Here is a 13675-nt window from a genome sequence, read left to right on the forward strand (position 1 = left end):
TGCGAGAACAGCGACCCTCCGCCCAGCAGATCTTAAATAAGCCTGTCAGTGTTTATTTGATTCGTGGGGCCACCCGCAGTCTCCAGATCAGCGATCCTGATGAAGTGGTCTCCCAAGCTCTTTGGGGTAAGGAAATGTGGGACATATAGGGCTCCAATGGAGGGTGATGTGAATCACTGTTCAAGTGACCTGCCCCAGGAGAACTGGCAGTACAAAGAGATCTGGAAGCGTGTACTGCAGTAAATAAAGGGCGGTGCAGCTGCTGAACTTCGTGCAGGCCCCCAGGGGGCTGGTCAGAAGGTGGTGCACCGCTTTTGATTCTTCAATGCCAGCATCAGTATTTCATGTACTCCCGGGGCCTATTCTTCCATCTCCACCAGTGAGCAGGCCGTGCCGGGCCTATCGGGCCTGAGGGGGGGGGAGGGAGCAAGCACCACTCAGCTGGCCCATCAGTTGCTTCAGTCCCGAGCACGGAACCAAGTAGGCTGCCCCGCACACCCGCCAAACCCCCCAGGCGACTCGGGGGCCAGAAGGCCCTGTCCCCGATGCGGTCCCCTCAGCGGATCGGTAAACGCCGGGACAGGCCGCGCTAAGCAAGCCTCAGGGGGGGGGCGGGGAGGGCAGCCTCGCAACTATGGGGGAAAGCGATACCGGCATTGGGAACCCTTTGGCGGTCCCCGCTCACCTCACAGACGGGTCACAGCAGCTCTCCACTTCAGTGTCAGCAAGGCCATAGGCCACGGCTCTGGATGCCAGCACCCTTTCACGCAGCTGCTAAACTCCGGATCAATGCATCGCAGCGGCTACTGGCAGATATCACTGGATTCCTCTTCACCTCACGGGATCAGCGGTGAGCTTTCTGTGCCATTAATTGGGGCTCCACATGGTGAAAAAGAGCATGTAATGCATCCAGCTGATGGAGCTTCAAGCACAAGTGGCCTTCTTGGACGCTTGCGTGACCAAGCCCCCCCATCCTGCATTTTGTTGGCATGAAAGTCATCCACGTGTAGGGGATGTTTGCCATGACTCAACAATGGTTGCACTCATTTGCAGTAAGACTTAGACCTTTTGTGGCTCATTACTAGGTGTGTATGCTTTCTGGGGGCCTGCAAGGAAGTGACGCGTAAATTGCAGACGGTACAGAACATGGCTGTCCGGCTCCTTTGCAAATTTCCCAACAAGTCCTCTACATCCACCTCTCTACGAAGCCTTCATTGGCTCCTCATTGAAAATCGAACAAAATTCAAGGCCCTTTGCTTTATGCACAAAATCAACGCAGGCAGAGCCCCCCCTTACCTCAGAACATTAGTCCACCAATATTGCCCTTCCCGCACCCGTCGCTCATCCAACCAGCACAAGTTTCAGATCTCCAGGATTAAAAAAGCCAGAATGGGTGGTCGCCCATCTGCTTATCTGGCTCCATCGCTGTGGAACTCTCTCTCTCCCCCCCCCCCCCCCCCCCCCTGCATACTGAATCTGGCTACCTCAAGTTTCGCAGGGATGTGAAAACTTGGATGTTTAACCAATAGGCCTCCCCATTCATAGTCAAAATCTTGCCGGTGCTCTGCCCTCATCCTGTTCTTAGCACCGGGAAACCTCCGGGTAGCTGTGCGCTCTATAAACTTAAATATAAATAAATAAATAAATATGCTATTAGGACAATTGTAAATGTCTTATCTTGTACTTGTATTCTGTTCTGATGATTAAACCTGGCCTAAAGATAGCTTTAGCTGACTCTCTAGCCTCATGCTTTCGACAAAATATCATATAAAAAATACATAATTATAGAGGGGCTCCCAGTCAACAGCCATTCACCATTGGTCTATGGAAAAGTTACTCAAATTATGCTTCCTCCCACCACAGCACAAAGTATAGATAAACAGATCAACCCACTCCAGCCATTGGATGCTTTCACTCATATTGACTGCATTTTTCCCTTGCACATGTATACTTCCACATAAAAAAAACAGTGGCCCAAGAATATAACTTTTTAGACACTAGTACTTTCCAATGACTGCTAGTCCCTATGTATGATAGGGTTTCATCAACTTTTTCCATAACTCTCAAAACTTTTATTGTAATTTGCAATATTGACGTCTCTCTATAAACCAAAGTTCGTATGTTTAATTATTCTGTAGAAAATGAACATAGGTCATTAGAGAGGCTAGAGTGTATATGCAGATTTGTGATTGACACTTCACACACTTGTATCTGTCTTGAAAGAAACCTCTAGTAACTACTTGTGGAACTATAGCTTCAAGAAAAAAATGTTTCTGATTGGTATTGGGCATCTATCCTGGGACTTGTCTCCTGCTACAGACAACATTTCCTGTGATTAGGAAATGCCACCAATATCGACATCCAAAACTACTTATTTAAAAGCATTTATACTTAGCAGCGAATTATATTTCCTAAATATGCTAGGGTTCCATCAAGAAATGTATTAAAGTCATTTCGACTTATTACTGCAAACCAACTTTGGCAAATTAAATGATCCTATGGGAAACAAGCAGAAACCATTATAATAGCAAAAGAGTGTGTGCAAATGTATATGTTAATGCCACACCCCTCGGTTTGGTGAAGGTCATTTGAAGCAGTTGCATATCACATTAGAGGGACTTCTAGTAACAACTTGTGTAACTGAAGCTTCATGGAGGAATTTCAATGCTTTTGCATCTGACACGCTAGGAAAACCTATTGCCGACTAATGGTACTGCAGCTTTAAGAATGAATTACAATGATTTTGCATTTGAATGGAAAGGGGTCTCTAGTAATGACTTGTGGAACGGCAGCTTCATGAAAGAATTTTGATGATTTTTTTTAATTCACTCTAGAGGGACATTTAGTAACGCCTTGTGGAATTGTAGTTATGGAAAGGAATTTTTAAGATGTTGCATCTGACTCGAGAGAGACAACCTAAAAGATAGGGGGGCATATTACCACCAACTAGCGATAATCATCGCTATGTTGGTTTAGCGGCGATATTTTTATCGCCGAGCTGCGGCGATTTTTATCGCTTAGGAACCTTGCTATTATCAAGGTTTATCTCCCAAGCGATAAAAATCGGCCAAAATGCATGAATATCGCTGAAAAGTCAGCGATATTCATGCATTACCGAGCTAATGCTCTTAGCCATGTTATCCACCTACCATTGGCTAACATGGCTAAGAACTGCTCAGGGGTAGGTGTTAGCTTTTGGAGATATTAAAAAAAAATGCAGAGCGGGATCCCATGTTCCAGTTCACAACTGGAACACGGGATCCCACTCGGCATTTTTGTCAGTTCGCAAGCACCACTTTTGACTACTACTCGGACACTCACGAAAGGGAGCACACTCGCTCCTTCATCCCCTTAGCGGCTGTCGGCGGAATCTCCTGGCGGAATCACTTTCTTTTAGCTTTACTGAGCTCTAATCTCCCCGCCGCCATCATTGATCAATGCGCATACACAATCGGATTCTGAACGGAACTAGCAAATAACTCGAACACGGGTTCTCTTATCGGTCATAAAACCAAGAGTCCATAACTGTGACTCCCACGCTACACCTGGTCTAGAGCCTGGCCGGTTTGGAAGTATCACCGGCTTAGCGACCTTTCTTTCTTTTACCTGAACTACACAGCCCTGAGGAGACGCATTGCTATGCGACGAAACACGTGTCGGCTGGCTGCAAAAGACATTAAATGAAGATATTCTCATAAGACATTGTGGTTTCTCTGACAGCTGTATTTGATTGACACATGTGTCCACTGTGACACGGTCTAGAGAAAGAGAAAAATATTTACTGTGTTACTCTCTTGTTGTGTGCATTAGGTACCCTGCTTTTTGACTCGAGAGGGCCCTCTAGAAATCTTTTTTGGTAATTAGTGTCAAGTAGCTCTGCTCATTGTTTGCATGTTTGAAGAGTATGTGATTTTAACTTGATTCCTCAAATTGTTTACTTTTTACAGTATACTGTTTCTTTCTCTTCTTTTTCCTGCTACGTAGGTCCTGTGGCACCTGGATATTTTCCGTCGTAGCTTTCGACAGCTGGCATCCCACAAGTGTATGGGAGACTCGTGCATCTTTTGTGCACTTAAGGTAAAAGAAAATTAGTCAAAGTCTGAAAGCTGAAATGCTGAGTAAATTTGAATTTGGTGTCTCTGTATGGTTCATTAAGCTGACGCCAAAGTGAGTCCTAGTGATTGTGGTTTCATGTAGCTCGCGGTCCCAGATATAAAGACATTATTTGGATCAAGGGCCTTGGGAATCAGCCTTTGTTTATTGCTATTATATTGCCATCGTACATCTGTGTAGGTTCTATATAGATTTGCTTTACATTTCAAACACGCATTGGGAAAGCCAATCAGACTCAGCTCTGCAAGGTCTATTGACTTTGTTAATGTTTTTTTAAGTCATGTTGTTCAGAAGCGCTGCTGCCGTGCAGCAAGGCTGAAAGTAAAAAAAAAAAGCAATGACTTAGTCAATGCACCCCTAGTGAATATTGCAAGTAAAAGAAAAAAGTAGACCAGGCCAGAAAACTCCAGCAGTGGAAGGACACTCACAAAAAAAGAGAGTAATACTTGGGCCATGCTCCGGGGGCAAATTAGAGTGATGATGAAGCAATCAATAGTAAGTAATGGCCGGGCTCTTAGCTCCCTCTAAGCTAACAAAATGCTTCGCAAATGACAGTGCATGCATTGTCTCAGACGGCACCTAATAAGCAAGCAAATCATAATGACAGTAAGGCAAACTAATGGTTAGCAAAGGGCATGCTTTAAGTCCACAGTAGGTTTTTGGTATAGTCCATAAGAGGACCTTCACAAACAGACAGCTAAAAGCAAATCATGTTCATGCATTTTCTGATTTCGGACCTCAACTATTTGTTATGAAGCAACAAATCATTGTTTTACAAACAGAATTGAAGTTTGATATGAAAGCATATATGGTGTGGCAAGGCCTGTCATTGTATGGTATGTCATTGAATAACATGGCATTGAATGGCCCGTCAATAAATCATATGGTATGCTCTGTCAATGTATAGTACTATATGGCCTGTCATTGTATAGTAGAGTATGGTATGGCCTGTCATTGTGTGGTGTGGTATGGTATCTCCTGTCATTGTATGGTATGACATGGTAGGTCTGGCTTGTCATTGAAAGGTATGGTATGGCCAGTCTGTATTTGGCATGGTCGGGCCAGTCAAAGTATACTATACTATGCTGTGGTAGGGCCTGTCTTTGCCATGGTTTGCCTGTGATTGTATATTATGATATGGCTTGGTATGGCCTGTTGTATAGTATATCATCATTGTATTGCATGGTATGGTGTGGTGTGTCATTGATTGGTATGGTATGTTATGGTGTGTCATTGTATGATATGGTATGCTATCATATGTTACAGCCTGTCATTTTATGGTATTGTATGGTAAGGTGTGATCAATTTATGGGGTGCGATGGCTTGTCATTCTAAAGCATAGTATGGCCTATCATTGTATGGTATGGCAAGTTATGGTATGGACCATCATTGTAAAGTTTGGTAGGATAAGGTATGACCTGGGTTTGTATACTATGGTGTGGCCTGTTTTTTTATAGTATAACATAGTATGATATGGTATGATTTGTCATGGTATAGTATGATCTGTCATACTATGGTATGGTATGATATGGTATGTGTGAGAAGTTGGCCTGGTATATGATGTTCACTATTCTAGTGAGCACCTTGCACCAGTCCAAACAACCCTTATGGTGATGGTTGTAAAGTCAACCTTATAGACTAGCTATCCTAGTGGTAGCATGGACAAAGCAGTCTTAGGCTAACACTTCAGAGTGCATGTGAAGCCAATTGTTTTACCTATAACCATCCCTTGAATACCAAATGAAAGGACACCACACAAGGTATATATCAAATATATATGTATTTATTACTAACACAACCCCTCTGCACTCTTTATGAGGTCAGAGTTCGAGATACTGCACAAGTTACTCAATAAGCATACTATAAGTTGCACAAATACAATTCTGCCCTAGAGGCCTCACGAACCGTATACTAAAGAAATGGTATAAGAACCACTTCAGGAAAGGTGAGTGGGCCTAGGGCCTAGGAAATCGCTGGGGCTACACTGAACAACCAAAGGACTGGAAGTAGGAAACCCACAGGATGCGTGTGCTGTGTCTAAACACACACGCAGTTTACCATAGACTGTCAATGGGAATGTAAAGTTGTAAAGTTAACAAAGTAGTTGATTTCGGACACTTCCGGGTGGACTAACGGAAAACCCAGTTAAACTAGGACAATTGGATAGTTGTTACCCACGGGAGCACCGGAGTACTCGAGTTACCTCACCCAGGGAAGCCGGGGGCATAGGTGTTCTTTTGTGTCGGGTTTCGTTGTCGAATGCTATGGTGAGCTGCAAGAAGATGCTACAGGCGACCAGGAGGAAGATGTCCGGGTGGATCCAAGGGTGGATCGGAGTCGAGAAGAACCTGAAATCAGAGGGGACAGAGTCTGGGTCACTAACCAGTGACCGGGAAGGAACCGGTAAGGAACCAGGCGATGTCGAGATGCAATCAGGTGAGGATGTGAAGCTTGTCTCTGCAGCCACGTGGACCAGGAGGCGTCGACGACAACCAGGAGCTGGATACAGACTGTCCTACAAAGGATCTCGCTGTTGGCGGTGTCGGCTTCCGGATTGGAGTCAACAAGCCTTGGCAAAGGCAACCCACGCAGGAAGGGAAGATTGGCTTCTGTTTAGACCAGCAAGATCTTGGCAGCTTCCCCTTTACAGGAAAGCAGGAGCAAGCCCAGAGCAACCAGGCAAACTGTGTTGATTCAAAGTGATGTCTTCAGGAGGGCCACTAGCCAACGGGCTAGTAACCGCAAAGATGTGTCAAGGAGAAATGCAGGCACAGGCCCCACGCGACACTCGTGGAGTGTGGAGGGCTGAGCTTCGGTGCACTTACTGCTCGGGGTTGGGGCTTCTCAAACCCCAATGCACAACTTCGAGGATGCCTCAGAAGCTGCACATTTAGCAAAAAGCAGGTACTGCAGGATGTCCGGTCCCAAGTCTCTCGTGTCCGCCACGGGTCTCAGCTTTGCTGTGGATGTGGGTCGGAGTCAGAGAAGTCTGGAAGTCCAGAGGCTGCGTCGCTAAGTTGTCGGTATCCGGCTGGAGCGTCGACAAAGCAAACCGGCAAGTTACAAGGTGACCCAATATCCAATTAGATATGTACCTAAAGTACATGGAGTACATTTTACAGAGAGAGCAGATATCCTGGGGCCCTAAATATCAGGATTCCAGGCCAACTAATTCAAAAACCAGCTAAACACTAGGCAAAAAGTTGGGGTAACCATATAGTCAGATATCCACCTTCCAACAGTATGGCTTGTCATTGTATGGTATAACTTGCCATTCTATGGTATGGTATGGCATGGCCTGGCCTGTCATGAAATGGCAGTTCATTGTATAGTATTGTATGACCTATCATTGTATACTATGGCATGCCCTGTTGTATAGTCTGGTATGGCCTGTCACTGTATAGTATATTATTGTATGGCTTGTTATTGTATGGTATGTTATGGACTGGCCTGCCATTTAATAGTATAGTATGGTATGGGTTGTCATAGCATGGCATGGCCGTATGGCCTGTCATTGTTTAGTAAGTTACGGTATGATATGGCTTGGCATTGTACAGTATGGTATGGCATGGTATGGCCTGTCTACAGTGGCATATGGAACCCCCACACTAACGCAGCTTAAAGCAGGGGCTGCCACTGAGCACCATTGGCTGGTTATCTTTATCCTTCTGAAAATGTAATTGGTTGTTTAGAAGCCTTCTCTGTCTGCAGGCCTGCAGGCAAAATACTCATATATAACACTGTTGGGAATACAATATCAGAGGGGTGTGGGCGGTGGGCTGACCTGCACAGCACAACGGGAAAAAGGAATTATGAAAATAGAGTAAAACACAGAGAGGGAAACAAACAGAGGAGTGAGCACAAGAAAGATAAAGAAAAAGTAAGAATTCAAGACAAAAGATGAGTAAATAGAAAGAGGAAAGAAAAGAGGAGGAAAAAAGTGTGGGTATAAGGAAGGAAGAAAACTTGAAAGGAAATAAGGAAGACAAGTTGAAAGGCTGCATGGAAGGGAGAACAGAAGAATGGATGGAAACATGGGTATATTGGTGGGTCGATGAGTGAAAGAATGGAAATGGACAGATGAATGGATGAATAGATATGAGGGCAGAAGGATAGATGGAAGAAAGATGAAAATGAAAGGAGCTTTTCTAATGAGGATCGATCGCTTTATATGCTCAGTGTAGTTAGAGGTAGGATTCAAGTGGGGGTATTTTAATTTTCTGCCTATTTCCCTTGCCTGTCAATGTATATTGTCGGATGGTCAATCAATCAATCAATCAATCAATCAATCAATATCATTTGTAAAGCGCACTACGTTTATAATTTTAAAATAGGTTTCATCGCCCTGGTCAATATAAGAGAGCTTTGCTGCAGGAAAGGGTCATCAGGGAACCCATGGACCATGCATCAGCCGTTGATGCCTCCCTGATGTCTCTCCCTGACAAGCTGCACATGGCATGCCCTGCTGGTCTGAGCAAGGAATGCGGGGCTTAGCTCTGCTAAGACCATCGCAGACATTTGTGCTTGTGGGCATCTGAGGGGCAGGTCAAAGGTGAGGTGAAACTGAGCTGCCCTCACCCCGCAGAGGAGATCACAAGTGCCGGAAGGCCAAGGATCACACGGCTGGGAAAGCCTGCGCCACCAACTCCCCGCTTTCCCGGGGGGGGGGGTAATTAAGAAAGAACTGTCCTGTAGGTCCTAAAAGCCCCTCCCCCCCACTCCGCCATACACCCACACCAAAACTGGCCCCATGTCATGTGAGTCGTCTTCAACTGACCCTTGCTTCTTTACCCAATTATATTTGGGAGTCTTGGATTGTAAGTAGGAGCCTCGAAGCCCAACATGGCATGTGACGTTGCCTGGAAGGGAAACAAGCGTGCACACCTCTTGCAAGTAGGGTAATGGGGGGAGTGCGGCAGAGAGCAGGCAGCGTTTACCTTGCGGGAGCGAGCGCGGAAGTTGCTAACACATGACGCAGCTCGCTACAAGGGAATCGGTAAACGTGCACGTGTTGCCATTCAAAGCAATGCAACGCGTGCACGTTTGTGCCTGCAAAACCGGATCGATTTCAAAAGGTCTTTTTCCTAGGCAGCTCATGCGCTCTGCGTAGGCGAGCCCTAAAAAACACCATAGAACAATGGTAGTTTCAGTAAAGGCTTGTCGAGAGTGGCCGCGGTCCGTGCCGGTAACAGCGGTGGGGCCAGGTAAGGGGGTATTTCGAGGGACGTTGCAAAGGGAAAACTAATTCTTTATTTAATTTTCCCTCTGCATCGTCCCTCGAAATCCCCCCTTAAGCAGCCCCACTGCTCCACCGCTGTTACCTGCACGGACCGCGGCTGAGAGAGAAAAAAAATATGACGGCTTCACTTATCTGAACATATTGACTGTCCCTCACTATGTTCACCATATTCCAGAGTACATGGATCTTTTATTTTTTGAAGTACAAAATAGAAACACTAATTGTGGATAATGCTCTCTGCCGGTTTTAAGCTAGCTGCTTCCTTCACAGATTCGAGCATGTCAAATGGCATCAATTACACATTGCACAGAATCTGCTGCCTTTGCTGACCGTGCGTGTCTCGGACCTTCGAGAAACATCCAGGATATACATCTTAAATAGCCTTGCTAATGAACGCCCAGGGCCGGCGCTAGGCGTGGGCAGTGTGGGCAGCTGCCCAGGGCCCCGCAGCCTTCTAACTATGATGAGGCACCCCACAAGGACATCATCCTTTTGAAAATGTGCCATTGTACCAGTTACAGGTGGGCTTCCCTCGGGTGTGCAACCGTGGTGCAGCTCAAGGCCAGAGGCGGACCCCCCTCACCTGGACCTGGCTGTCATGGCCTGAAGGGGAAATATGACCCCCACGTCCCTTTCAGCTGTATGATAATTGCAGATGCTTGAACTGGACTGAGGAGGTGTGAAGTGAGCCCTGCCCCTGCATGAATGAAATGCAGAGCATCCTGCAGGGTTCACAACAAAAAAACAGACCTCATGTCACAATGGGCGTTGTTCAAGTCCAATGAAGAGAAAGGGAGAAGAGCAGAAAATGGAGTGAGAGGTTATTATTCTATTCTTTTTTTTGCAATTCTGTTTTTTTTTTTCAAACAAGCATGTTCATGCAAAAGAAACGTAAACAGAGTTAAACATACATAGTGACTCCAGTTGAATATAAGCACTTGGTGTTTTTTTAATTTTAATGTAATTTACATGAAAAAAGGAATAATGAAAAATTGGGTTGGTAAAAGAATAGTGGAGATAACATTAAGTTGGTAGGAGGCAAGGAGGAGTGACCCCACATCCATCCTCATCACTCCAAGGGGAGTGCAACAACCCAGCCAAGATACACCCAAACTATATAACCTGTCAAACCAAACACCATTCCTTGTTGTACACATCTGAAAAGGTAGCACTACTCCCCAGCATCATGTTTGTTCATATCTTAAATCCCGAAATCCAGTCTCCTGGGTACATCTAAGGAGGTCTGGTGCTCTCTTTTGCTTTTAATAGAAGTATTGAGGGAGAGGCACATCTAACAGGAGTTAAGCAAACAAAGGACAGTAAGAGGTGGGGCAGATGACAGAGTACACCCAGGGCTTTAATTGGGCCTGGTCTCACTGGGTCTTAAAAGGGGGCCTCGAAATGGGTCTCTAGTGGGCTCTGCTTTGTGCCCTGGTACAGGCGTTCCTTTGTTTTCCGGTCTGCAGTGACAGCGGGCACATCAATGTGCACTGCTCACCTCTCAATAGTGGAGAAGTTACGGCATGACGTCATGCCAAGTGAGCGTTGTAGGGAAAGGGAAATCCTTGCTTCTTACACCTCCCATGTGTCTGCTTTTTAAAACACAAGACACCGAGCGCTGTTGCGAATGGGGGGCCCTATTGAATAACGCACACTGCAAATTGCCACTACTCTTTTTGAAAGTCAGCAACATTGTTGTGGTGTCAACAGGGCTGTAAGTGGAAGCTTTTTCAATATTATATATAAGCCATAGTTGCTGCATATTTATCTTATGCAACTAACAACCACTGACGAAGGTAATAGTCCTGACTTATTGTATGTATAATGTTACATGTTGTATCATATATCTGGATGCAATGACAGAAACAGCAAAATACAAGTCGGGCGGCACACTATGCTAAGCACAGATTTTTAGCATATGTGTTTTAAGCCACGCCTTTAATTACATTGGCCACGCCCCTTTGAGAGAACCCCCCAGTTCTTTCATTCCACTTAAAGACCTGAGTATAGCAGAGAGGAGCGAGCTGAACATAAGGGGCAAAACAGATATATGGAACAAGACACTTAAGGGAAGGGAGATGGGGAAGGAGTGATGTACTGATGTGTATGTGATGACAGAATCAATGAGAGAAGGGAACAATCTTGGTTAGGTAAAAGGAGTAGCATGCAAAGGAGAAATGTAATTGGCTGGGGGGAGTGGGAGGATGGAAGGTGAGAAAATGTTGTAAAGTAACAAGAGCAGTGGTGTAACACAAAATGATGGAGACTGCGCTGCAGAATGTGATAATGGGCCCCTGAGTCTCCCACATTTCACAGATATTAATTGGCCCTGGGCTGAATGGGGGCCCCCTGAAGTGTTCTGGGCCCATCTGTGCTGCAGGGGCGTGTATTGTGTCCTGGCACAAGACATGAAGCAAGGTAAAAGGCCAGGGAGAAGAGTGATAAATAGCAGCGCATGTAGGGAAGAGGTGGAAGCTTGAGAGGCAAATACAACCAATTGAGGGTAGAGGTGAGAGAGAGATAAAACATGTAGAGTCGAGCATGGAGGGGAGAGGTGGACATAAAGGGGGGAGATCCAGTGAACGAGGCTAAGGCTGGAGAGTAAGATGAAAGGTGAAAGGCAGTGCTTGGATTGCAGAAGTAAGTATAAAAGAAGCTGAAACATCAGGAGAATTTAAGTGTCATGGAGAGGGTATGGTGAGTGTTGGATGTAAGAGGGCATGACAACCAAGAGCAGGTAAGAAGCAGGGGGAAGGTAGATTTCAGAGAGGTAGAACCAGTGAGAGAAGGTTAGAGGCTGCAAAGAGATGAGAGGTGAAGGGTTGAGCAGGTATCTAAGAGGTGGGTGTAATAAAGGCAAAATAAGTGAGAAAGGTAAGAGACTGTAGTAGAGATAAAGTGAAGTGTGGAGCATGGAAGGGTGATGTGGATGTAAGAGGGAGAAACAGTGAGACGAGGTGCGAGGCAGCGGGCTCATAGAGGAGAGGTGGATATAAAGTGGTCAGACCAGCAAAAAAACGTTAGGAGGACAGAGGAAGAAATGAGAGGTGAAGGGCAATACATGGATGGGGCATGCAGATGTAAGAAAGGCAGAACAATCAAGAAACTTTTACACAGAGAAGAGAAAGGGAATGGTGAGAGGTGGATGTAGAAGGCCAGAATCAGCTAGAAAAGTAAGAGGCAGTGGGAGAGATGAGGCATACAGCATGGAGGAGAAAAGTGGATATAAGAGGGACATAACGAGAAAGAGAAGAAACAAAGCTGGGGATGGCAAGGAGATTGAGTAAAAGTGGCAGAATACACAAAATAAGCTTTGAGGAAGAGATGAGAATAAGAGTAGAGCATGAACGGAAATAGGTGGTGTAAGTGGCAAAATCAGTGGGAAACAGCAGGATGAAAATGTAGAGAAGATGTAAATGGGGCAGAGCCAATGAAAAAGGTTATACGGCTGGCGAAGAGATGAGCAGTGAAGGTACTGTATGGATAAAAGTCATGGGTATACGAGAGACCGAACCAGCAAGAGTACATAGGCAGAGTGGCAAGAGAGAGAAGTGGATGGAAGAGAGAAAAAACACCAAGATATAGAGGTAAGATGAAGAGTCAGAGATGAGGGGAAGGTAGATGTTAGATGCGCAGCAGCAGCAAGAGAAAGTTAAAGGCTTGGTGAGAGATTAGAGAGGGAGATTAGACCAGGGAGGTGGATTTTGATGTAAAAATGGTAGAATCAGCAAGAGGAGAGAGGGAAGGAGGAAGAGGAGAGGTGTTTGTAACTGGGCGGGGGCAGTAAGAGAAGATAAAAGGAAAGGGGAGAAGGAAAAGGCATAGCTGTATTTAGGATGGAATAACAAGCACAGAGGATAAAGACTGGGTGGAGAGTTGAGAGGTGATGAGTAGGGCAGGGAAGAGAGATGGGACTGTAAGAGGGGCAGAATCAGCAGGTGAATATGAGAGGAAAGGTGGAATGATGAGAGGTAAAGAGTAGAGCACGGACGTATGAGGGCCAAGATCAATGTAAGAGTGGCAGAACCAGAGAGAAAAGGTAAGAGGATTGGGGATTGGGAAAAGAAGAGACATTAAGAGGAGAGCATGCATAGCAAGGTGGATGTAAGAGTGACTGATCCAGCAAGAGAATAAAATAGGCTTAGCAAGAGGGGGGTTAAAAGTAAAGCATAGAGGAGAGAGGCGGATGTAAGTGGGCAGAATCAACAAAAAAAGTAAGCGGTTGGAGGAGAGGTAAGTGTCTTTGAACTAGCATGTGCACCTAAGTACATTGAGACTCCTGCCAAAGTTTGCTATTACCTGTCTCCATTTTCCAAGTAGAAA

General features: G+C 45.5%; 1 protein-coding gene across 2 annotated transcripts in view; it reads left to right on the forward strand.

Moving 5' to 3' along the window:
* The window catches only part of USP54 (ubiquitin specific peptidase 54), a 2015813-nt gene that overhangs the window by 307310 nt on the left and 1694828 nt on the right, over positions 1 to 13675 (forward strand). For both annotated transcript variants that reach the window (XM_078643238.1, XM_078643239.1), the window contains exon 3: positions 3985 to 4077. In XM_078643238.1, the coding sequence (XP_078499364.1) occupies positions 3985 to 4077 (93 nt within the window). The remainder of the gene's footprint in view (positions 1 to 3984; positions 4078 to 13675) is intronic.

The sequence above is a fragment of the Lissotriton helveticus genome, chromosome 5_1 (genome assembly GCF_964261635.1).
Source record: "Lissotriton helveticus chromosome 5_1, aLisHel1.1, whole genome shotgun sequence".
Lineage (NCBI taxonomy): Eukaryota > Metazoa > Chordata > Amphibia > Caudata > Salamandridae > Lissotriton > Lissotriton helveticus.